Genomic DNA, 26,175 nt, shown 5'->3' with positions numbered 1-26,175 from the left:
TGTAAATTTGATGCCGTTTCCTGAGAAGCTCTTAAATATTTTCTAAAGAACATCCTCATTTTTCATAAGAATAAATTGACAGGCTCTCACCCATGCACTACAAACACCTAGCTAAAATTCAAGTTCTGCATAGAAAACTCTTTTTCTTAAAGACTTTTCATTAGTTTATCAATGAAACTATACAGCAATTGAACTCTTTGGATTGGTGACTAGTTGATCAAGTAGAAATCACTTGAAGAACTTGCTTATTTTTAGTTTATATGATTTCCACACGCAAGTGAAAACCCTGCAGCGTTTTAAGCGACTTCATGCTGCGCTACCTGCGCAGACCGATACGCGTATGACATCAAAGAATCGCGAGAGCTGATGTGAATAACAAACGCGACACACCGACGTCTGCGCACAGTGCAGAATATCTACGCAGTCGAACGCAGATCTCTACAGAAACACCAAACCGCTTCTTCTCCCAACACTGGACCACACAAACAGGTTGTAGTTGATATTTAAAAGTTTTGTTTTACGCTTGTTTACTTTATTTTATGCTTCGTCGGATGATCTTATTGAAATATAGTAAAATAATATTATGAGGCTTTAAAGGATAAAGCAAAGCAGTCTGTGAATATAACGGGGACGCCCACTAAGTCTTGATATGTGTTTATGTCGTCTGGGAAAACAAGCTATTCGAGCTAGAGATTTATATTTGCTCTTGTTTTACACTTGAAGAAACGTCAATGTGTGGCGTTCTTCACCTCTAATAAGTTTACTGCCGAATAAACAGATGGAGTTGTGGAAATTCAAGAAAAGGCGGATATGTGACATTACGTTACTCAAGTGTATGTGCGTTAAAAACAGTAACCTCAACTTTCAGTTCCGAAACAGAGGTGAAATCCGCAAAAATGTCAAACTAACCACGAAAAAAAAAGTTTTTACCATCGTTTTTTTACGGAAGCCGATAGGTTTCGCTGAGCTGCAACGGAAGAAAACGCATGTTTGTGTTGCGAGTATTTGCAGGACATGTGTCACCAAACTAAGGAAGTGGCTTTGTGAATTTGATGGTGTTTTTCTATTTGCATGTGTATCCTTACGTTGCAGCCCGGAGACACCTATCGGCTTCCGTAGTTTTTACTATGGAAAGAGCACAGATTTTAAGATTAGGTGGTTCAAATACAGATGTGAAATTTGTAAAGCTTTTTTTATTTTTAGTGCATGATTTTTCATAGTCAGGTATGTGCCATTTTCAGGATTGTCCCATCAATAATGCTACATATTCCTCATAAATGGGCATGTGAAAATTTATATAAGGTAACTATTTCATGTTTTGTAAAGGGGCAACCCTTCTACATTCATTGGGTATTATTGCTTCAGGATTGTGCATTTTATTTTACAGAAATCCTGCAAAGTTTATCGTACCCCAAAAAAACACATCCTTTTTTTGTCCATAACACATTCTTATTTCCCTTTTTTAAAATGTTATTTTTTTTCATAGACTTTTTTATCTTTAGACTCTACAAGGGACTCAACGAGGGTTCAGTAAAATATAAATAGATGGTTCAATATAATCGTAACAAATTAATTCTCTGAGCATTTTTATGTCACGTCCAGTATCCACCATTTTCCTCACGCAGTGCAAAACTTTTCCTTCGCATAGAGTTGATCAGGTTGTTGATTGTGGCCCAAACATGCTCAATGGTTGACATGTCCGGGGAGTATGCTGGCCATGCAAGAACCGGGATGTTTCCAGCTTCCAGGAATTGTGTATAGATCCTTGCAACATGGGGTTGTGCATTATCATGCTGCAACATGAGGTAACGGTCGTGGATGAATGGGCCTCAGCATCTCGTCACGGTATCCCTGTGCATTCAAAATGGCATAAATTAAATGCACCTGTCTTCATTGTCCAGAACATACACCTGCCTATACCATAACCCCACCACCACCATGGGCCACTCGATCCATAACGTTGACATCAGCTACCGCTCATCAACACAATGCAATACTCGCTGTCTGCCATCTGTGAAAACCGGGATTCATCCGTGAAGAGAACCCTCTCCGAAGTACTAGACGCCATTGAATGTGAGCGTCTGCCCACTCAAGTCGGTTACGACGACGAACTGCAGTCAGGTCGAGACCCCAATGAGGACGACAAGCGTGCAAATGAGCTTTCCTGAGACAGTTTCTGACAGTTTGTGCAGAAATTCTTTGGTTTTGCAAACAAATTGTTGCAGCAGCTGTCCGGAGTAGGTGGTCTCAGATGATCTTGGAGGTGGAGATGCTTGATGTGGAGGTCCTGGGCGGGTGTGTTAACACGTGGTCTGAAGTTGTGAGGCCGGTTGGATGTACTGCCAAATTCTCTGAAACGCCTCTGGAGATGGTTTATGGTAGAGAAATTAACATTCAATTCACCGGCAACAGCTCTGGGGGACATTCCTGCAGTCAGCATGCCAACTGTACGCTCCCTCAAAACTTGTGGCATTTGTGGCATTGTGCTGTGTGATAAAACTGCACATTTTAAAGTGGCCTTTTATTGTGGCCAGCCTAACGCACACCTGTGCGATTATCATCCTGTCTTATCAGAATTTTGATATACCACACCTGTGAGGTGCATGGATTTTCTCGGCAAAGGAGAAGTGCTCACTACTAACACAGATTTAGACAAATTTGTGAACAATATTTCAGAGAAATAGGCATTTTGTGTGCATAGAAAAAGTCTCAGCTCATGAAAAATGGCGGCAAAAACATAAGTGATGCGTTTATAATTTTGGCCAGAGTAAGTTAAAGGAAGTTAGTAAGAATGTTAAGAATTTCCTGTAACAATTTTAAGAATGTCAAGTGCTATTCTTAAAAAATTCTTAAGAAGTTCTCAAGTAATTCTAATAACATCCTCATTTTTTTGTAAGAATAAAATGGCAGGTGTGGTCAATGATTATACTCGCTTAAGAGGCGATCATAAGTGTTCACCAAAATTTTAGTTAACATTGCAATATGATATAAATATTATAATACTAATTTGTGAATAACAACGTCCTTTGGTACCCTACCCAGAAGGTACATCTGTAAGATGTCTGTTAAAGATCTGTCATACAGATCGTACAGACATCTCAATTTCTACATGACATCTCACAGCAGACGTCTCCAAGACGTATTGCAGATGAGCAAACAATAAAAAAACATCTTGCAGACGTCAAATAGACGCATCCTAGATGTATGTGTGCTATCATGGTCTGCTATGTTTCACGTCCCTTTATTACAGAATAAATGTAAAAATCGCCTTTTTTTTCTATTAATAAAGGCTAAATATTAGCAAATCAATTTGAACATCAATTTATCAATATGAAATTCAACAACTGCAAGGAAACAGTGGAAACTGTACGATTTCTGATTCAGCACGATTTGTTTCAATCCTTCATTGTAGTCATTGGCATCTTGAAAAAACCAAGGCCGAAACACCGAAAGAAATTATGCCAATTATTAGTACCCTTACATTTATGGCTATGACAGTGTGCTAACTTTACTAAAATCAAGGCATTGCAATTGCATAAATTAATATTAAAGTTTCAAAGAATAAATCAATTACAATTTATGCAAATATTCATTTAGCACATTGCAGCAATACACTGTATAAAATAAAATAAAATCTAAAATGTTTAACTTGACCCCTCTCATCTGTACATTAAATAATAATGTACTGGCCTGCTGAAAGGTTGTAAAATTAAATGTTCTCTCATAAGTGCATTTAAAAATAAAAATCTGTGGGACTACTACAAGAAAGTGCATTCTGAACAAGTGCAACTGCTTAAAGATACAATAATATTTTCTCTGTAGGCCTTCAAAATAATAGTGTATCAAAACAAAGACTGCCATAGCCCATATGTTAACTGTATCTGAAACAACAACAAATGCAGCAAGAATTACAGCTGTGCAAAGTGGATAATAAATATTTATACACTATCTTTTAATCTTATAGTCACATATATAGCCTACTTATTATTTGAGGCACTTTCTTGCAGGATTTCACTGAACATATCAGACAACGAGGGTGCATGCCCCTCATCTTGTGCAGAGAGATGAGACTTTTTTTCTGCCCTCTGATCTCCTTCTCCTGCTATGTGCGCTGCTCCGTCTCCACGCGGGTTCTCCCCATCCTTCGCGCCCTCGATCATTTCTCGTGCGCGCTGTTTGTGTAATCACAACATTTAGGCCGTGTTGTTTCGGTGATTAAAGTCTTTCAGCCGAAAACCGAAAATGCACTTTTGGGCCATTTTCGGCCGAAAAATTTCGGTGCATCCCTACTTTGTACTGAAGACTTCTCATTAGCTAAATAAATGAAACTACTCTGCATTACAACTCTTTGGATTAGTAACTTGTTGATCAAGAAGAAATCACTGGAAGAACTAGTCTGTTTGTTTTTTTATGATTTCGACACGTAAGTGAAACCCCTGCAGCGTTTTTAGAGGTGCATTCGACTTTATGCAATGCTGCCTGCGGAGACCGATAGACGTATGACATCAAAGAATCGCGAGAGCTCATGTGAATAACAAATGCGACACACCGAGGTCTACGCACAGTGCCGAATATCTACGCAGTCGAACGCAGATCTCTACAGAGTCACCAAACCGCTTCTTCTACCACAACTGCTTCAGTAGGGTTACAAGAACAAACAGGTTTGTAGTTAATCTTAAAGTATTTTTTTACGCATGTTTACTTCAGGGTATGAAAGTAACCAATTTATTCTCTGAAGATAACCTTGGGCCGGTGTCCTGATATTTAGTCTTACTTCAGATTGTCCTACCAGGCAGGCACACATTCATATTTTTTGCGCTGTAAAAGCATCCTATCTGTTCATTTTATACTGCTAAAACAATCTGATAGGGTATTTTCATTGTTAAATCAATCTACATATTTATTTTTCACTGTAGTACAATCTGATTGGGTATTTACAGTATAAACCTTTTTATGTGTTTATTTGAAGATGGTAGGACTATCTGACAGGGTATTTTGCATTGTAAAATCATCCTACCTGTTTATTTTGTCGATGTGGTTTAGATTATATTAAATATCGCTCTGCGTTATAGGAAAATCTGACAGAATACAACAATTCGACAGAACACCAGATTAACAAAATAGGATCTTTATTACATTTAGTCATTTAGCAGACGCTTTTATCCAAAGCGATTTACAAAGAGTTGGGAACAACAAGCGATATGTCATACGGGAATTATGTTAATTAACATAAGTTAAAGGAAGTTCGTAAGAATGTTAATAAATTCCTGTAACAATGTAAAGAATGTCAAGCGCTATTCTTCAAAATTTCCTAAGAAGTTCTTAAATATTTTTAATAACACCTCATTGTTTTCATAAGAATACAATGGCAGGCGTGGTCAATGATTATACTCGCTTAAGAGTAAATTATCCTATTCTATAAACGTTTATTGTGTAACAATGTGTGAGGTGTAAGTAAAACGTTCATACGTGTTCGCCAAAATGTTAGCTAGCATTTCAATATGTTATACATATTATAATACTTATTTTTGAATTACGACGTGCTTTTTGAAGGTACGTCCCTAAGATGTCTGTTTTACATCTGTCTTACATCGTACAGACATCTTCTCAATGTCTACATGACATCTGACAGCAGACGTCTCAGAGACGTATTTCAGATGAGCAAACAAAAAAAAACACATCTTGCAGATATAAAGGCAGACGTCAAATAGACGCATCCTAGATGTAGGCCTATGTGCACGTGCTATCAGGGTCTGCTACGTTTCGAGTCCCTTTTTAACATTTACATGTAGTCATTACGCAGACGCTTTTATCCAAAGCGATTTACAGAGGAGATAAACAATGGCAGCAATTAGAACAACACAAGTACAACAAAAGGCATAAGTGCAATAAAAAAACTAGTCTCATATAGCCTACCACATTATAAAAAGCTAAGTTTCGAAAGAGTAGAAAAGAGATAGAAGTCTGAATTGATCGGTCAGGTGTTGATGGAAGAGATGTGCTTTCAGGCGATTCTTAAAGATGGCTACAGAATCTGCTAATCTTGTAGCTGCGGGCAGATCATTTCACAGATGTGGAACCGGCCCAGAGAAGGTACGTGAGAGAGGTTATTTACCTTTTTGGGATGGCACCACAATTTTACGGAATAAATGTAAAAAAATCAAGCGGTTTTCTATCAATAAAGCCTAAATATTGGCAAATCAACTTTAAAATCAATATGAAACTCATCAAATTCAAGGAAACAGCAAAAACCACCAGTGGCGTGGCGATCGACGGGATGTGCGCGTTCTGTCTTTCTGGGTTGTTATTGTTAACATTATTTTAACATCGCGTAATCTTATCTGACTCTAATCTGAAGATGAAAAGGAAAAACCTTGTGAATCGTTGAATGAAATTATATGTAGGCTACTCTGATTTTTACGTTTCACAATAATCGTGAAATTTGGATACATGTTTGATTCTCCTGCTTTTCTCTAAACTATATTCATTCGTCCGGTTCTCATGTCGCTAGAGTCTCGCGCCGGCCATTTATACGCGGATCTCTTGGTCATTGCCAGAGTTAAGAGACCAGTTGCATTTAGGTGGCTGCCCCCGCAACTCACTGCTAAACTTACCTTTAGTCAGCCTAGACCATGAACACTTAATAAGAGTAATAATTATTACTAGCCAGAGGTCAAGACCACTCCAAAGAGATAAATAGACCAACGGTACATTTTCTAATGACATCTTATATAATCATGCCATAGTTTCTTATACAGTTAGATAGAATAATATTACAATACTTAGAGATTGAGGCTTACCCTATTTAGATTGGTCAGACAACACTTTTTTTGTACTAAACGGAAAATCATATTATTAGTCTCCAACGTTTTAAGTAAGCATATTAAATAAATCTTTATTATGTTATGATCTGGTCTACTGCTGTGGAAATGCGACCATTGTACCAATCGCACTGCGACATTTGAAAAGAGACCAATGGGTCAAATATATTTTACATCACATGAAAGCTGAATAATTAAGCTTTCTATGGATGTAGGCTATGTGTTGTTCGAATAGGACAATATTTGTCGGAGATACAACCGTTTAAAACTCTGGAATCTGATGGAGAAAAAAACAAAATATTAAGAAAATCGCCTTTGAAGTTGTTAATCAGAGTTGCTGTAGCAGGTCATCCACTCGCAAAAATGTCGTTTTTTATATATATTTAAGGTAAGAAATGTACAAAATCTTCATGGAACATGCTCTTTACTAAATATTATAATTGTTTTGGGCACAAAAGAAAGATCGATCAATTTGACCCATACAATGTATTTTTGTCTTTTACTAAAAATGTTCCCGTCTTACTTAAGACTGGTTTTGTGATCCAGGGTCACAAATATGCATATGAAGTTTCCTTGTTCTTATAAGATATGGTATCCGTCAAATCGAGTTCATGGGTGAGCTTTGAAGAGCTCAAATTGAGTTGGAGTGAAAGAGGAGAGGGGGAGAAGAGAACAGATGTAAAGGTTTGAGTTTGCAGTCATCATTCATAGTTGCATGCTATATGAGATGAGATGCAAACCCTTTGGGCAGTTCATTGTTTTGGGTGAAGCTCTGTGTTTCTCAGGATGTCGTGCCCTTTTGAGGTGGACACCTTGGCACCGGCCTTACACTGCACAGTTTCAGACTCCATAGGGTCCCTTTTCATGATAATCTGACTTAAATAATGCTTATACAAAAATATGTTATTGACAAAAATCTGAGAGGAAGTTCGTTCATAGACCAAGCTGTTTTTCATAAATGTAAAAACTAGGCGTTTATACATTTTGCAAAGTGATTTAATGAAGCTGTGTTTGTGTTTCTGTGCAGGGGATGCTTGATAAAGCAATAAAGCAGCTGGTCCGACAGAGTGATCCTGATGGTGATCTGATTCCAGCCAGTTTTAACGATTCAAGGAAACTCGAGCTGCTTGCTGTGGTGTGGAAGAAGCCAAAAACGTGGTTCTTCGGGAAAGATAAATACAGAGTCACGGACTTTGATCTTAATCACCTTCTGGAGAAGGGTTGTAGGCCTATAGAACCTGGTAAATCTTCTGTAATGGCCTGTCTACACCGGTAGGACAATCACTTGTGTTTATTGTCGACGTTTAACGCCTCGTGACTAAACAAAGGGCGTCAATTTGAGTGTGCACTCCGACGGGCAAAACGCTAGATGTAAACCGAAAAAAAAATGAAACGCACGTTCTTTTGGTTTGACGCACCGCGTTAAAAGCTTGCCGACCAATGAGATATGCGCTTTTGTTCAGGAGCCTGGGGCTGCTGAAGTTACACTAAAACATGACTTGGTGGCGCTCAAGCACAAAAGGGTCTTGCCCGAGCATACATTGATGAAGAGGAAGCAAGATTAATTATTCTGTGAGGCAAGCGAGTGACCCAATTGGACTGTGACCCAATTCGGGGGCTGTGTTCTTAAAGGGGACATTTCATGAAAAATACATATACAATTTCTCAAGAGTAATTTTTGACGGGGACACAAATAATAGTCAAAATTGTACTTACAACGACACTAAGCGACAATATGAATTAGGTTTATCATGCAGACTTGCAGTCATATTATAACTTCACTGAAGTGACACATAAAGCTATTTTCCATTTATATATTTTTTGTTGTGAAGACAGGAAACAGATATAAAAACACACTACCCATGATACTTGATGTTGACAATGAGTCACTTTTTAAACACTTGAAAAGTTTATCCTGATTTATACGGCTTATTCGCCGCGCATACTGCACAAAATAAATGCTGAGAAAACGACCTTTTCCAACTGAATGAAAGATGTGCACCTTTTGTGGACGCTAGATATAGTGCCAACATCACAATATTGTAACCGGTATGTTCGCGCTGTGACACGTGACCTGAATGGCAGGATCGGTGGCTAATTGTTGCGGTTAATGTTCGCATCATGCCAGGTCGCCAAAAATAAAACAAAGCATGAGAATCGGCGTGTTAGTTGCAGTGTGTGACGTCCTTTGTAACAAGCTAACGTTTACTAGCTAACGTTTACTAACGTTTTAATCGCTAACATAGCAGATTCGTGGAAAATACATCGGTAATCAGCATTTTTTTGCAACAACTAATTTATTAATGAATCAGCATCAACTATATTAAAGAGAATCACTTCATTTAAAGTGAATAAAATATCCTTCTTACTGGAGTTATACAACCAATGATGAACAGAGCCGCATACCTGACTTGAATGTGTTGAGCAATGCCCAGGTGAGATGGACGGGGAGAGCAGGCAGTGGGCCAAACCACTGTGAGAGGCAGGGGAGGGGGGACTCAACAGTTTTTAAACTTTAAACGCATTTTTGCGTTTGCATTTTCTTCTTATTATGAAAATAGAGAATGCGAGTTTTATTGATCGAGGGGGGGACAACACTCGGATAGAGGGGGACATGCCCCCCCCGGGATTTACGCCCATGTATGTGGCTATCCCGATTCAAAGGCTGCTTCAAATGCAGCCCAAAAATGTGACCTTATTTTCGTGGGTTTTTAAGGATAGAATGAATGTATCCTTCACAGCCTCGGTTATCCCGATATTCATTGCGCGCTTGTAAAGGCTTGAAATTTTTTTAATATCATTCAAAACTTTAGTAACATAAAAGTATGTAATTCACATAAAACGGGACATTTCAGTCATTTAATATTATATATGATATTTGTTCATTAACATTATTGGTGCATTATTGTGTTTTAATTAGAGCTGTTTTAATCTACATAAACGTGTCATATTCTCTAAAATAAAATATAATTTCTTTAAATATATTTTTTTTCACATCCATTCGACTCATCAGCAGTGAACATCACTTGAGGTATTAACGTTGAAAAACAACTCGAAATACGCTGGCGATAAACTCGTGCTATTATCGTCCTGGTGTGTACGAGCTATAAGGAACTGAAAAACTGCCTTTGCTCTCGAACTTCAAAACGTGTCAATATATAGGTAGTGGTTGGCTCATTGCAATTTTTAAAGAGATAGTTCATCCAAAAATGAAAATTCTCGTTACGCAACAGATTGGCAGAACCCAGGCGCAGGGAGGTAAGGGTTAACACAAAATATTTTAATAACTATAAACAGAAAACAAAACCCTCCATGGGGAAATCAGGAACTATAAATGACTCGCACAAGAAGAAACAATTTTCATTAGGAGGAACAAACTGAGGAATAGAAAATAAACAAGAGCCGAATTTAAATTTATGGGTGTTATATCACTTTGATACAATTTAATAATTGATTTTTAGAATTTGTAGATTTGTTAATCAATTGGGGTCAATGTTAATTGGTTACCAAGATTCTTCGAACTATCTTCTTTTGTTTTGTGCAGAAGAAAGAAAGTTAAAATGTCATTTTAAATGTCTTGATGGCCCCTGTCCTTGTTTTGATTAGAGCGGAAGGAAGGAGAATTTCTGAAATTGAATGCAACATACCAAAACTATGGAAGTGGATCAGTGGAGGTGGGAGATGAAGCACTAAATGTGACTGGATTGGGCAGTTCTAAACTGCACTTCTCTTTCGACACACTCGGAAAGGAATATATGGATATTCCAAAACTTCTGGAGGACTCCCAAGGCAGGTAATAAAATGGACTTTTAAGATGTATTGTGTGTCTTTATTTAAATATATTAATGAAGATGTCTTGACGTTTTTGTATGCATGTTGCACAGTTGTGCCCGAAGAGTATGTATAAATATTAATAATTGTATTTATAAATTGAAAAACTTGCTTTAATTCCTCTGAGATCGTTGTTTGTAAAAGAATGCTTTTCCTTGTTATGTTATATAGTTTTGGCTCTTATGATTTTTCTTTTTGGCTAAATTATAATCCTCATAGGAAGGTGGATCTCAGTCATGGTTTAATTAAGCAATTTTTAAAAGGGAAACTATTGTTAACCCTCCTCAAAGAGCGAATCTTTACTACCTGTGAGAGTACCATCTCTTATAGTGGACAGGAGCAGGGCAGCTGTTCTTCTACTTTGAAAGGACATTCAAAGGTTTGTAAGAAACTTGTATTTGCTTTGGGATTAAGACATTAAAGCAGCACTTTGTTTCTTAAATGTTTTCAATGTGTCTATGGTGTTTCAGATGATGTCAATGAAAGCGAAGGGTGAACTAAAACGTAACTCTGACCAAATAATGACCATCCCAGCACGCACTGTAGTTGCATACAGTGTCATTAAAATGATGATCAGCAGTGATGGCTACATTGGTCAGTGACATTTAAAAAAAAAATGAGTTATATAAGATAACTGCTAAATTAACTGCAGACTTTCTGATTCCCACTCATAATTTTTTAAGCAGACTAAGGGTGGCTTGCACCAATAAGGATTATTCATAAATCTAGATTAAATCAAGGTTTGTTTAATAATTCTTTTGTACCAAACTTCAATCCCAATTGTTTAAAATAATGTTTATATTTAAACTATCATATGATCCGTTGAAGAATCCATTAAGGATTAACTTTAAATTAGCTACTGAGGAGGTTTAAAAAAACACATATTTATTATAAAATGTACAGGAAAAGGATCATCAGTCATGCTTCAGAGTTGCTCTTTTTAAAAAATCATTTATTTTTTAAAACAACTCAGCACATGGAGGCCCAATAAATTGGCTTGTCGGCTATGAACTTCAAATTCAAAAACCCCTCCTTTCTTATCCAATACAAATACAACAAAGTCTGTGATTAAACAAGAAAAAGACAAATTTATTGAGAAGAGGAAAGTTGTTTTACAGGGACCAGGGGTGCCGGTATCTATTCTAAATTATAGTCTGGTCCATTGTATGAGTATCATGAATGGGCGGATCTCTACCGTCGTGAAGAGGTTGCAAATGACGATTTAAAAACAGGTTTAACTTTAATCCACAATTTGTTAATCTGTGTTTAAAATTAAGTGGTGCAACACAACTCGATTAAAAATTAAACTTGGATCAACAAACCCAGATTTGCTCTAAACTCTGTTCACTTTAATCCTTGTTGGTGCAACTCACTCACAGTGAATAAAATGTAGGATAAAATAAGAGTAATTTAGCTGTGACAAAATCTCAACTATAGGGAGTTCAAATATATGGGTATTACAATAACCGTGATGTTACAGTAAGTTAAATACTGCATAATGTAAATAATTGGGAGCCACAAGAGAACAGTTTTCCCCCATTTCTACCTCCTTACCTTGTATTTTGAGTGTGATTCATTGGCCAAAGTAAATTCAAAATTAAGATGAATTTGAATTATAGCCTCATTTATGTATTTAAAAAGTAAATAGACATTACCATAATAGCCACAATAGTTGTGTAATAGAAATCGTGACAGCCCTATTTTCAACATACCTTCAACCTATCCATTAGGTGACTGCCGTTATTGAGCTTTTTATTAGGGTTTTTATGAGTGTGTATTATTTCAAACATATTTTTTCAAAAGTGCTATTTTTCTTTTAAGATAAAACTTTTTTTTTTTAAAATAGTGCACTTTTAATAAGCACTATTTAAACTCTTTAAATGTATTATTATGTGTGATTGTTTGTGATCAGAGTTGTGTTTTGAACCGGATGGAATTGAGTCGGATGACATATCCGAGGATCCAGATTATTCAGAAGTGGATGGTCCTTGGGGACTACAAAAGATTGAAGAAGGGTGCTCAATTAGTTCCCTTAAAACAGGTACTTGTATGTGAGTGTGCGCATGGTGTGTAGAAGCAACATTTAGTTTATCAATTTAGCATTTTCCTTAAATGGTTCTTTTGGCCTTTCAGAATATGATAAGAAGCAATTGAGAATTTCTTTTAAGAATGTTTATATGGTCTTTTGTAGCACTTTTAGATGTTCAGACTAGGTTTTGTGTGCTGACTGATCTGACTTCTGAGTGCCGCTCCACCTTACTGCTTAATTTGAGGGAAATTCTATTGGACCAAACCTCCCTGTCAGTGTTGGTGGATAGGGTGAGTAGAAACAATGCCTTACAAGTTGTTAAAATTGTTATTAATATTTCATAAAACCTGAAAGAGCATTACAAAAAATAATTCCTCTTCTATTTGCGTCTCATTACATTTGTTGTTATATCTTAGCTTGAGGTTCTAAGGAGAGGTGAAGATCAATTACTCCAAAACGAGTTTGAAGATGAGAACGATATTATTTGTGAAGTTTTAGAGTTACTGTCTGAACCAGACAACAGCGAGCAAATTCTGGTGGCAATGCATAAGCTGCTCAGTGCCATTGAGGGTCAGTACTGTATATCAAAATCAAGAGCCTGTGAGGAGTACAGCTGAAAGCAGCTTGTCTTAAGAGTCTTTCTATCTTCATTCATATTGTACAAACTTTTCATTTTATTTCTATGTTCAGAGTTGACGGATGATGGATTACAACTGTTAGAAAGTTTCTGCTCCCCTGAGGGCCTTAGAAGCCTGCAAGACTTAGTAAGTTAGTGCTAGTGATTGATAAAAATCAGAAAAGTCGTTTGTATCTGACTGTTATATTTCTGTTTCTTATAGGTAAATCTCCTGATGGCTAACTCAGAGCCACTCTCAAAAGACACAATACCTGTTTTCTTACAGAAAGAAGACACATTCCACAGAGTTGTCGACCTTTTTAAATCATGCAATGTTTTACTAAAGAGAGAAGATGATTTAATGTTTGCAGACGTTACATGTGAAAAGGGATTCCTACCGTATGTTCTGTGTATTGCCATCAGTGGTCTTTCATGCCTCATTGACGGTAACGTTTAGTGTACTCGTGTGTGTTCTCAGAATGACTAAAAGGTTAATAATGGACATTTTCTTGCTCATGTAACCGTTTGCACTCATTTTATCTTTCATAATTTTAGAATGGTAATCCACAAGATATTTTTAGATGTTGTCCCTTTAATCAGTTATATTTACTTTAATTTGGTAATATGAAGTTTTCTTATAGACAGACATTAACCAATTTACAAAAATATCCTATACAAGAATATGCACTTTTTACCTGTTGTTTTTGAAGGCTTTTTGTTATATTCATTTTTTTTAAACCTTAAAGACATGCTTTTTTTCTACTAAGTGTTCTCTGAAATGACAAATAGTATAAAAAGGTTTGAATTGTTTTTTTATAATATACTAAAATCTGTTATGCTTTGGAACTGAAAATAGTAAATTATGTACAGTATGTCATTTATGTATGTAAGTAAAAACCTTTGTGACACTACACATATTGCCTGATTTAAGAGAACTGCCTTTTTTATTATGCAAATATGTGAATTATTAGTTTTACACTTCAAAATAGTGTACATATATCTTCAATAAAGTCTGTATTACTCATTTCCTTTCAAATGTACAGTGTTGGATTGAATTAATCATACTATTATTAGGTAAAAAAGAGGAACAATGAGTAAGATGACAATGACACAAAAGTATCAATAGAAACTTTGGCTGGTAATGCGATTTTGAGTCACAAGAAGGTTGCTAAAAGAAAAGAAAAATAACAACGTAGACAATGTGAATTTCAAACTCAAACAACCATAATTCAGATGTGCATAAAATGTTGCAATAAAAAAACAATAAGCTTTCATTGTTACATTAAGCAATCATGTTTTAATTATATTCGCGTTCAACTCTTTTTGGCGCTGCGTAGACCAAAGTATCGCGAGATCCATTCTAAAGGCCCGGGTATACTTGACTGTCCGTGTCCGTCTCGCGCACAAACGCGTCCCCACAGCTTCCCGCGGTCCGCTCTGTATGCTTTCGAATGGCTCTCGCGGTGATATAAATCGTAAATGAATACTTGAATCGATCTGGGCTGCGTTTTCCAAAAGCATCGTAATCCTAAATTGGTCGTAAAAATCTTAATATAACGGTCGGTTTCCCAAAAGCATCGTAACTTAAGTAACACTTGGAAATCATCGTATATCTACGAGTGCTCTGGAGTAATCGTTAAGCCCCAAGTGCATCGTAAGAAGACAGATTTATGAGGTCACCTGCAGGACAACCGGAGAATTGCTCTTAAACTTAAACACGCCTTTATGTGACTTATCATGTTTTATCTATTTCGTTTTTTGGTTATCTTAAATCTTCTAAATTACTACATTAATAAAGTAAAGAATGAAAAATATATAGTATGGGCAAGTTGTTGGTTCTAACAAGGGATGCATTTTTTTTTGCTGGATTGCTGTATTAAAATTACTCCACATTTTACGAACAGTAAAAATCTTGTGTTTAAAGAAAAAAAGGTCAAAATACTTTCTTGGTGGTTGTCAGTGACTTTTTCTTTCTCTTGCTGCTGTAGCCTAGTGCAGCCACGATTTCCTCTTTGAGACTATTGTGACTTAGAGGAACCATCTGATTAAAGATTTTCAGGATGTTACAAACCTTATGTATTACACACTGCCTATCATATGTTCCAACAGGGACGTGCACAGGGGGGTTGCTCAGGTTGCCCGGGCAACTGCCCATATTGCCCTTCTCGACTCAGGTTGCCCTTCTGAGGTGGAAAAAAGAAAAAAATAAATCGTACAATGGATGCAGAATTTCACGTAGGTCTAGATAAAAAACAACGCAAAGCCTCATTCACTTCCATATTCGGTCACCGAAAATGAAAGTCAGTAGGGGAAGAGCAAACTCTGTTTACATGGCTGCAGAGCTGCACGCGACCGGTGTTATGCTGAAAAACGCACCCCTGCCAGATTCTGCACCCCCTCATACCCACAATGGTTAGGGTGAGGATTAGGTGTTAGGGGAGGGGTTAGGATTAGGTGTGGAAAGGGGAGTGGTTAGAATTAGCCAATCAGACAGCATGTGTTTGAAGGGGGTGCTTAATCTGGCAGGGGTGCCTTTTTCGGCACCGGCACCTGAGCCTGCATGAGCGGTCCTAGAAGGAGAGTGTCGCGGTTGTAGGGTGAGACGACTCAACGTTGTCAGAAAAGGTGAGTTTGTGATGTATAACAAACGAACGATCATCATCATCAAGTTTTTTGAAATGAAGTAAAATCTTCATAAATCCACGCTGAGTTTGCCACGTTTAGCCACATTTAGCCTAAATAATAAGACAGATATAGGCTACAATTTTTTGATGATAGTTAGTTTCTCACATTTCGTTTTAGCAAGAAGAATGAATGATGGAAGTAATGCTTCACATTAATTATTTTATCCAAAAAGGTTAAATGCCTTAATATACGACGGCGTTTTAGTGCCACGAAAAAAAAAGATTTCGAGAATAAAGTCGAAATTTTACGAGAATAAACTCGTAGTAATACGAGAATAAACTCGTAATATTTTGAGAAAATTTACAGAATTGCTAGAAACAATGGCTGTGGAGGATTTGGTAAAAGTACTTCAGCAGGGGGTCACAACGAGTTTTGGCATATGGATTCATATGATAAACCGAAGCAAACATTGAAATAGAATACAAACATTGAAATATTAAAACAATGCTTGATAACCTAATGTACAAAAAGCTGGTTGCATCAAGTTTATAAAAGCCACAATCCATAAGGATTTATATAAAAAAAATGTACAAATGTGAACTAAAGAGGTTTTAAAAATGACTGCTGTTGTTTGTAAGGCCTTTCGAACTCACTGGTTCAGATGACACAACTTAAACTCTTAAAATACAACATTCACGTAAACAAAATACGTTTAACGACGAGTTTATTCTCGTAAAATTTCGATTTTAAACTCGTAACATTTCGACTTTATTCTCGAAATCTTTTTATTTATTTTTTTACGTGACATTTCGACTGTATTCTCGTAACATTGATACTTTATTCTCATAACATTTCGACTTTATTCTCGTAACATTGATACTTTATTCTCATAACATTTCGACTTTATTCTCGTAACATTGATACTTTATTCTCATAACATTTCGACTTTATTCTCGTAACATTGATACTTTAATCTCGTAACATTTCGACTCTATTCTCGTAACATTGATACTTTATTCTCATAACATTTCGACTTTATTCTCGTAACATTGATACTTTATTCTCATAACATTTCGACTTTATTCTCGTAACATTGATACTTTATTCTCATAACATTTCGACTTTATTCTCGTAACATTGATACTTTATTCTCATAACATTTCGACTTTATTCTCGAAATCTTTTTTTTTTACGTGGCATTTCGACTTTATTCTCGTAACATTGATACTTTATTCTCATAACATTTCGACTTTATTCTCGTAACATTGATACTTTATTCTCATAACATTTCGACTTTATTCTCGAAATCTTTTTTTTTTTTTTACGTGACATTTCGACTTTATTCTCGTAACATTGATACTTTATTCTCGTAACATTTCGACTTTATTCTCGTAACATTGATACTTTAATCTCGTAACATTTCGACTTTATTCTCGAAATCTTTTTTTTTTTTACATGGCAGTAAAACGCCAACGTAGCACATCACTGCAGGGTTGGCTGCGAAAAAGCCAACCAGCAGGTGAGACAGAGATTTTGCACTGTGATAAAGATGACATGACACTGTGTAGGCGAATTGATTAATTAATCAGAGTTTTTCTCAGTCCTTCATATAGCCCGGGAGTTTATTTTCAGTTTTTTGGGGGGGGGGGTGTGCCCTTTTTTCAGGTCAGAGCAACTGCCCCTCAAAATTCCTGTGCACGTCACTGTGTTCCAACAACTGCAGAAGGCATACTTAAAGAAACAGACTGCTTGATTGCTGAGAAGTTGGATTGTTTAGCTCTTCCATTTATCTTTCTCTAATTGAAAGGTTCATATTCATAATGAACACACTTTGTGCTTTTTATTAATAAAGTGCTGGTTATGTATGTGTACAATAAACATTTTGTTTGGAGCTAGAAATCTAGATAATACAGGCGCTAATGAAAACTTAACTTGAAATTGCACCTCCACACTTCCTAAAAGTGTTATAAAATGTCTGTCTCGAAAGTTGCACTTAAAGCACTGCTACATGTGATAAATCTGCAGCAATGAAGGAGCGGAGTATGGCTTTCATATACAAACAGGTGAGAAATGAAAATGCTGTACATTCAGAGAACACCTGATCTCAAGATTAATAAATATCTCAGAGAACTTGAGAATGAACACAAGAAGAAAACTTTTTACAAACAACCTGAAGCGTTTGACATCTGTGATCAAGTAAAGCTAAATGCTGTGTCCTGTCAGGTGTGTCAAACTCTTTTAACTGTGAAACTCAGCTGGAGCCTCATTTGAGAGATTGATAAAATTACAATATGCACAGGGGATTGCATATATTGTAGTTGAACTATTTAGAAATAACTGATATTTAAGGAATAGATAAGTGTCACAATCAAAAGCGAATTACAATTATTATTTAAAAGGTGGTAGACAGTCTCTAAAATAACACTTACAACTGCACTAGCGCTTTAGAAGCTTAAAATAATTAGCTTTCCTTGGTGTCATGATAGAATAGCAACAGCAGCTGTAATACAGTAAAAGGCAATCGCACCATTCAAGTACAGCTATGATTTAGTTAGTATATGTAAATAAAAACTGAAATACTCTTAAAACATTACGACAGCTGCTTCTAGATGAGTAAGAGCAGTTTAGTTACCTTCTGTAATATATTATTAAGCAATTTTGCAAAATCTTGCAAAAGACTTATCTGAAAGAATTTTACTTTGTTTTTAATGGCTTATGTTCACAAATTCACAAGTTTGCAAACTTTGCATTACACATTTTACTGCAAACTTTTTTTTTGAGAAACCTTTCGGCACGCCCTTTCCTCCGAACTGCAGAGACCCTTACCAGAAGTAACAATAAGAAATCTTAATCAATTTGGAGTTATTCATTTGTAGCCAAATACATATTACTGAACACAATTAGCCAGTTGGTGCCAAAAAGATGTTACTGTTTTTTGGAGAAAAGCCTGTGGATAGCAGATGATTCAAAATCGCCAAAACATTGGTGCCAAATAGGCACATGTGACATTTTTTATAAAAAAAGATTTTGGTTTTCTTCTGACCAAATGTAATACACAAAGTCAGATGAAAGTATGCTATTTTTTGTTTTTTTTCTGTAAAGTTGCTTACGCCCCTCTGGTTCTCACCCCTCGATATACAATATGTGTAAAATAAAGTAATAAATAAAGTAAAATAAATGTAAAATATATCATTTGTTGTGCAGGTGGCATAACACAGTCTAGTGTTAAGTTTTATTGAAGCATAACCTCAGAAAATTGTACAATTAATATACTGAGATAAATGAGACGTTTGCTGATACTTAGAGTATAGTGGTATAATTTAATCTGGGTAACAAAATTTAGATAATTTTATTATGGATGAATTTGATTAAGAATGTTTCTTTTGATGACAAATGAAATCTTGTTTTACACATTTGAGATATTAAAGAATCTCATTTGATGTCTATGTTGATTTTCTTCTTTCTCCTGTTTATTCATTCAGAGAAGTGACCTGAGATGAGTATGAAGAGTCATGTGAGTGTGGAAAAGGTGGTGAGATTTCTGACTCAAATGCAGGAGTCTCGACATGATACACTTATGACAACTGTCCTAAAAGCTATAAATTGTTTTCACAAGGCAAAGAAACACACACACACACACACACATGCACACACACACACAGCAGTTGAGTAGGCAGTATGGTGGTACAGTGCGTCATCTGCTCTCTTCACTCATACACAGCAACACTTTGAATACTGACAGGTCAATGTTGTGTTACAGTTTGATTAACACTGTATTTAATATGACAAACATCACAATCATTAAGTGTGTTTGTAGTGTTTGTATTGTGAAGTTGTGAATCATATTCTCGGATCTCTCTCAGTGGTTGTGACTCTGGATCTGAACTATGAGAAACAAGTGAGACATGAGACATAAACTCCCTTAAAACCCAAACAGGTTTGATTTCTGTGTAAATGTTACAGGAAAGGAGGGATTCTCATCAGGGAGATTTCAACATGAGGTTTAGGTGAGCGGAAAGACTAAATGGTTTCTAGAAGTGTCAGGAGAAAAAATTAGACAGGGCCGTGAACAACATTATGAAAAAACATGAAATGTACTAGTAATTGTAGTTTATGTTTATTGTTTTAGCGAACTATAAAAATATTATGTTTAGATTTTATAAAAAAAAAAAATCGATATGTTTCGGCCTAAGAAGTCCCAAAAGTTATTTTATTAAGTTTGAGCTTGATAGACCAAATGATGTGTCTTCTGTGGGTGTTTAAGCTGCAGTACCACAATTATCCAATAGGGGCAACCATTGCTTTTGATCTGACATTGGACACCACAACAGACATTGAGATTCTTCTTTTTATTTTATTTAAAAGACAATGACAGAGACATTGAAACATTAAACAGGACCGTCAAATATTGAAGTTAATGTAAGTGTTCCGCTGGCGGAACGATGTCATTTAGCAGGACATAATTTTTTTGAAGTGCACATGACGTTTGTAAATAGATTACTCATTCTACATATTATATTTAACCTGTGATAAACAATAGTGTGTTTTACTGCAGAGCTTAGACACAGTATACATGCATTCAGTACATGTTCAGGGAGAGAAGTCGTAATTTGATTACAATTGCAAATAATTACAGAAATAACAGAAAAACACATACTAGGCTATATCAAGTATAAAACTATAATGTAAATGAAAACAAGAAAAACACAGAACCGAACTTAAGTCATATCTGTAAATAAATCATCACAGTGACTCAAAAATGTCTGATGAAACAAAGCGTTTAGAAGCAAACGCACTCATTCTTCATAAGTCGATATCAAAAGCTCATTACAACGATATAAGGTAAAAAAATTGCATTAATGTAAATGTAAGTAGGATCAACCTGTTTTGATATTAAAGATGAGTCTCTTTAACACTATTTTTACTTTATATTCGGAGGAGTTCGTGAGTAAACAAGCGTCAGTTAATATCGGCTAGCTTACATTGACAATGTTTTGAAACAGTAATCTGTATTTGACAGTATATTTGACATGTTTAAACTGTTATGCAATCCCAGCAATATATTGAAATATGCCATCACGCGGTAAACAGACAAGAACACATACTAGCTAAACGTTCATGTGTATTTTTGCATTACAACAGCACGTTGTTCTAATTTGAAAATGAAATATTAAATCTGGCCCGAAATTACTTCATTTTGTTAGTGTCATGACCTAAACACATTTACATTCACTTGTAGTTATAGCGACGCCAGCTGGCGACAGGAAAAGTTTCAATGGCTGTCAAAGTCCCCTTATATCTATTTACCTGGATAAGGACATATTTCTTTCACAATTGGGATGTAATGATGAGTTTTTACTTAACATGTTGTAAAATATGCTCTGGATATTGGTTGTATGGATGTCTGCAGTTTGTGAGCAATTGTTGTTTCCTATTTTATGCTAATGTTGTGTATGATTTATTGTTTGGAATGTTTGTGCACCCTCACAGCCTTAAAACTGTATATAACATCCTTAATTCAATATTTGACTTTTACAGGCGTTCACAGTTTGTAGCATGATGAATCTCACCTTTATAATCAACAACATTAAGATCCTCCGGTTACCCCCAAATCTAAACGTGCTGGATTTTACGATGTAAGGAAAGAAATTATGAGAACATCACACAGGGCCATATGCTTCAATGATGCAAATTTAGTTTTTCACAGAGATTTCACAATCTCAAATTCCAGAAGACGTCATTTATAATTTGAGGAGTGCTTTGAGAGAAATGTGCTTGAGTGATGCTTGACAGGTTGCCTGGAAAAATATCAAGCTGAACTGTACACATACCTCGGCTGGGGAAACTTGTCTCGAGACCAAATCATCCTCCCTTTGAAAGGAGGTAAGAGACAATATTACAAGAATCCGCTGTACTCTCAAAGACTCTTATCTCTTTTTACAAATGGTTACTCGGATTAGAAATAGATCTAGAAATAGCACCTAAAAAGTGAGCAACCTCTCAGGAAGGACCCGACTGTTTATAGCGACATATGAAGTTATCTGGTTTATCCCATAAGGTGTTCTAGCTGGTTACTTGAATATTTTGTCTGGTAACTAGGTGTTGTTAAGGTGATCCGTCTGGTTGCTAGGCGTTGTTTGGGTCTATAGATGGTTTCGGCGGCAACAACATAAGCAAACATTATGTGGCCAGAATTTAACTTATGGTAGAACTTCCAAAATAATATATAACTGTTGAGAAGTTTTCGTTTAATACAATTAAAATACAATAAAATATTAATGTTAAAGTCCCACTGCATTTGATAATTTTATCACTTAAACTCATCTTTAAGTATTATAATAGCATATGTAAAAGTTTTTATGGGATAATAATTTCATTCATGGCTTAAAAAGACTTAAATGTAACTCTACACCCTTGGTTCATTTGCTACACAGATTCATGCAAACATGCAATTAATCCCAGCCTTCACTCAATTGCGTGAGCTCGGACCATTAATTATAGGTACATAGATACATCATTCGAAGTTTGAGCATCGTGTGGTTGTGTTGTATAAGCAGAGCTGCAACACCAATGATCGTTTCAGGGCAAAGTCGATGGCTTATCCCTTCATATCTATGGCTCAAATCTGTTAATGTTATTGGTTACAGGGTTATAATGTCATAAACAGAGGAGGTTTCAAACTAAATTTTTCGTACTATCTGCAGTAATACTCTGCAATGGTTTAAAATTATGAATTTGGCTTTATCTTAAAACATATTAAAAACACCACATAGGCATAAAAACAACATTAAAAACAAGATTTTCTCCACAGGGGAACTTTATTTAATTTAATAAAAATAAATTGCTATATTATAACCAAACACAGACCGGAATTTAACTTCGGGCCAAGCGTATGCGTCTTCTAAAACCTTATGTTCCGAATCTCGATTCGAGTCAAAGACTATAGATTTAATACAAATACTAAAGTTACTTAGTAACTTAGTAACCATTTTTTGAGGTCTACATCCACCAGAATTTAAATTAATGGTGTTCACTTTGTGTGCAGCACTGAATGTTTCTATCTATTGTAATAGTTGTGTATGAGGCTCTTGATTGTCCTCAATGTAAAAAGAGGAAACTCAACATCACACAGTTACTGCTGGACATGAGTCAAATATAAAGAAATGCTGAAAAAGCAAATATTATGGAGGACCTGGATAATTTTTCTTAAGATCAGTAGACAGTCTAATGACTGATGACAAACAAGAAACCCTTAAACAACTAGGACTAAAGATAAAAACTGTCATTGATTGTTTAGGTAACATCATACAGTATTAAGAATCATGGGCGTTTAAACTTTTGCACTGAGCTATTTTTAGAAATTCTGTTATTATTCTTTAGTGTGAACTTTATGTTAACATTTCTTTAGTGAAATAACTTGCTCAGGGCAGTACTAAAGAAAAAGTAAACCTTCATTTTCCAAAATCCTCTTATTTTTCCAAAGTTTCAGCTTTTTGCAGATTCTGCAAGGGGTGTGTAAACTTTTGCATACCACTGTACAATGTTAACAACATAAAAGATAGCACAGGATTGCATTACATATAATATGCAATAAACAATGTTTCTGCTGGCGCCAATAGGCTAGTGAGTCAACATATAGCACCGATGCGCTCACAGTGAACCGAGTTTGATTTTTGTTTGGTCGTTTTCGTGTTCAAATTAGAGATTCGTGAATTCTACAGATTCACATTTTACATGCGAGCGTTTTCAGTGTGCTCACCCAGGTGTAATCTCCTTGCTCGCTGTGTTTAAATGCTCAGGTAGTTTTGTCCAAGATCTAAAGCCATAATGCAGTGAGTAAGCACATAAAGGAGTGAACTGTACTTTTAAATTTCAAGCACAGACCATACAGATATTCATTTACAAAGGTTGTAGACACTTGGGAGATCTTGTGAAATAGAGTAAATCAAAGAAGAAACAGACAAATATAGAACAATAGTTTCTCCATTAGAATTTATTGCTAAATGCATTTTACTATTTGAAATAAGATTCTAATTTTAATAGGCTAACCACAACCTATAAACACACTTTCAAAGTCACACAGTTCACCGTCTTAGTTAAAGTCTGAGGTTGATTTCATGTTTTGATAACACTTTACAATAAGGTGCTATTTGTTAACAGTAGTAAATGCATTAGCCAACATTAGCTGGAATGAACAATTTCGTTTTTCATTATTTATTAAAGCCTGTTAATGTTAGTTCATGTCAATGCAGCTATTCATGTTAGTTCATGGTGCATTAACTAATGTTAACAGTGACAACTTTTGATTTTAATAATGTATTAGCAAATGCTGAAATTAACATGAACTAATATTAATAAATGCTGTATTAGTATTCTTAGTTCATTTTAGCTAATGCATTAACTAATTGTTAACAAATAGTACCTTATTGTAAAGTGTTAACTATTCCAAATCTTATTCCTGAAATACTGAAAATGGCTCCATTACTGTTTCTTGTTTCGTCACACTGATAATTATGAATATATTACATGGATCATGTAAATGACATATCTTTCATTTAAAACTTTTGTAGTTTGCATCAGAGGATAACTCTGAGTCTTCTGTTTCAATCATGTAGTCATTGACTTGAGACCTGCGAAAGAATAAAGACAATAAATAGCCTGCAATATATATCCATATGCAGAAGTAGGGCACTTTTTAAAAAATATTTAAACAGATGCACATACATTTTTAATAATAAATTAATTAATTAAAACATTTTTAGTTCTGGAGTTATTTTAAACAGGAATAACAGAAATTGCAAACCCATTACCTGTCTTTTGGAAATGGTATTTCAGGTGAACGTGTAAGCAGTCTCAAGGTGCGAAAAGGTTCCACAGTAAATAAGTTATGTCTTCCGAACCTTTGCGGGAGGGTGGATGAAGGTCCAGTCCCTGAACGCACACACATTATGCAGGACCGGCCGAACCGTTGCGGGAGGTTGATGGTGGACTTGGGAGCGCGGTCACCTGCATTCGCCTGCGAGTCTCGCCCGAAGCGCAACGGCAGGTTAGCGTGCAGGTGAGATGGTTTCGGCATTATTGGGTGAAGTCGAAGGATGGTAGGAGAGATCACGCGACCACTGGTAGGGGCTATGTTGAGACTGAAGTCTTCTATCTCCAAACTCCTTGGAACATCTTGAGCATTCTTTGAAGAAATAGATAAACAAATCAAATAATTAATGTGCAAAGCATGAGATTTTTAGTTGAATCATTCAAATTCGAGTTACATTTCTTTCTAATTTATTTCAAATAATAAAATTTTGCATTAATTTATACTCAAATATTCTTATAAATAAGAAATGTAATACAGCCGCAAAGAAATCAAGGACCATTCGAAAGTTTTATTTAATCTTTTCCTAAATATACACAAATACACAACAATCATACAAATATTACTGTTGTATTGCTTAAAAGTGAATATGAACTTGTTTCCTTTGCTGTATTTGAGGTCTAGTATACATTCAGAGCAAATTTTCTGTAATTTTGACCTGTTTTTCCAGTTTTCGTTTATTTGCCATTAAATGCAAATACAAACAATATTTGCATTTGAAATGTGGTAGAATTAGTAGTATTAGTAGTACATTTTAAAGTCAGAAAAACAGTCTTGTAATTTTTTTACAGCTATTTGTATATATTTATACTTTTTTTACATCAAAATAATGATCTGACCTTAAAAATTGATTTTGTTGGTGTAATCTAGGTTGATTTATATACTTTGACATGACAAAACATTATGTAGACTACTATCTATAATTGGTTTATTTCCACCCAAAGTTTTCTAACTGCTCGATTGCTAATGCAATCTTCTGTAAAGATAGAGTTAAGAGATAAAAGTAAAATGCTTACCGCTGGAAATTGCCCCCATGTAAATCTATGAGGATCGCTGTCACCTGGCCGTGGCCATCTAAGAGAGGTAACCTCCCTCAGCATTAGGCTGCTAAGGATGCCAAAAGCTAAAGAAAAGAGAATGCAGTATGACATCTTACAAATCTTTCACTGAAGTCCACGCACATATCAGGGTTTTTATACATTCGGATACAGCTTCTAAACACACACAGCAGCAACCTTTATTCACTCGCTAATGACCTTCTTTAGTGTTACATGGCAACAGTAGGACACATTCACCTGAAAAGGAATTCAAAGTGCTTACCCGTGATGTCTTTTCAGTTTCCTGGCCCATGATTGAAATATTTTTAAGTTGATATTTGTTCCAA

At 35.7% G+C, this 26,175-nt stretch overlaps 2 protein-coding genes across 5 annotated transcripts; one reads left to right on the top strand and one right to left on the bottom strand.

The window, feature by feature from the left end:
• The first annotated feature begins 425 nt into the window (after positions 1 to 425).
• On the top strand, positions 426 to 14,321 carry LOC130415423 (gasdermin-E-like). Of its 4 annotated transcripts, XM_056741114.1 has the most exons (11): positions 504 to 1,805; positions 1,902 to 4,661; positions 7,849 to 8,062; positions 10,428 to 10,614; positions 10,872 to 11,031; positions 11,123 to 11,246; positions 12,565 to 12,693; positions 12,844 to 12,971; positions 13,098 to 13,251; positions 13,372 to 13,445; positions 13,521 to 14,321. In XM_056741114.1, exons 3-11 carry the CDS (start codon positions 7,852 to 7,854, stop codon positions 13,752 to 13,754), a joined length of 1,401 nt encoding a protein of 466 aa, XP_056597092.1. In that variant the 5' UTR covers positions 504 to 1,805; positions 1,902 to 4,661; positions 7,849 to 7,851; the 3' UTR covers positions 13,755 to 14,321. The 4 variants fall into 4 exon arrangements, with proteins under 4 accessions (XP_056597091.1, XP_056597092.1, XP_056597090.1 ...); XM_056741113.1 differs by lacking the exons at positions 504 to 1,805; positions 1,902 to 4,661 and adding an exon at positions 426 to 489; XM_056741112.1 differs by having other exon boundaries at positions 504 to 4,661.
• Positions 14,322 to 24,473: 10,152 nt separating this feature from the next.
• Positions 24,474 to 25,942, bottom strand: npvf (neuropeptide VF precursor). Its single transcript, XM_056742213.1, has 3 exons — positions 25,808 to 25,942; positions 24,733 to 25,106; positions 24,474 to 24,552 (listed from the first exon to the last, which is right to left on the bottom strand). The coding sequence occupies exons 1-3, from the start codon at positions 25,940 to 25,942 to the stop codon at positions 24,474 to 24,476; spliced, it is 588 nt and encodes a 195-aa protein (XP_056598191.1).
• Positions 25,943 to 26,175: the final 233 nt, after the last annotated feature.

The sequence above is a fragment of the Triplophysa dalaica genome, chromosome 25 (genome assembly GCF_015846415.1).
Source record: "Triplophysa dalaica isolate WHDGS20190420 chromosome 25, ASM1584641v1, whole genome shotgun sequence".
Lineage (NCBI taxonomy): Eukaryota > Metazoa > Chordata > Actinopteri > Cypriniformes > Nemacheilidae > Triplophysa > Triplophysa dalaica.
This window is presented reverse-complemented; position numbering and strand designations above follow the sequence as displayed.

Excerpts from the sequence above, each read along its gene's own strand:
- LOC130415423 (XM_056741111.1), top strand. The coding sequence starts at position 6,022 with ATGGCTACAGAATCTGCTAATCTTGTAGCTGCGGGCAGATCATTTCAC. Across the intron at positions 11,247-12,564 it reads CAGCAGTGATGGCTACATTG|AGTTGTGTTTTGAACCGGAT; the intron begins GTCAGTGACATT and ends GTTTGTGATCAG. Across the intron at positions 13,446-13,520 it reads TTAGAAGCCTGCAAGACTTA|GTAAATCTCCTGATGGCTAA; the intron begins GTAAGTTAGTGC and ends TGTTTCTTATAG.
- npvf (XM_056742213.1), bottom strand. The coding sequence starts at position 25,942 with ATGTCATACTGCATTCTCTTTTCTTTAGCTTTTGGCATCCTTAGCAGC. Across the intron at positions 25,107-25,807 it reads CATGGGGGCAATTTCCAGCG|AATGCTCAAGATGTTCCAAG; the intron begins GTAAGCATTTTA and ends ATTTCTTCAAAG. Across the intron at positions 24,553-24,732 it reads ATACCATTTCCAAAAGACAG|GTCTCAAGTCAATGACTACA; the intron begins GTAATGGGTTTG and ends ATTCTTTCGCAG.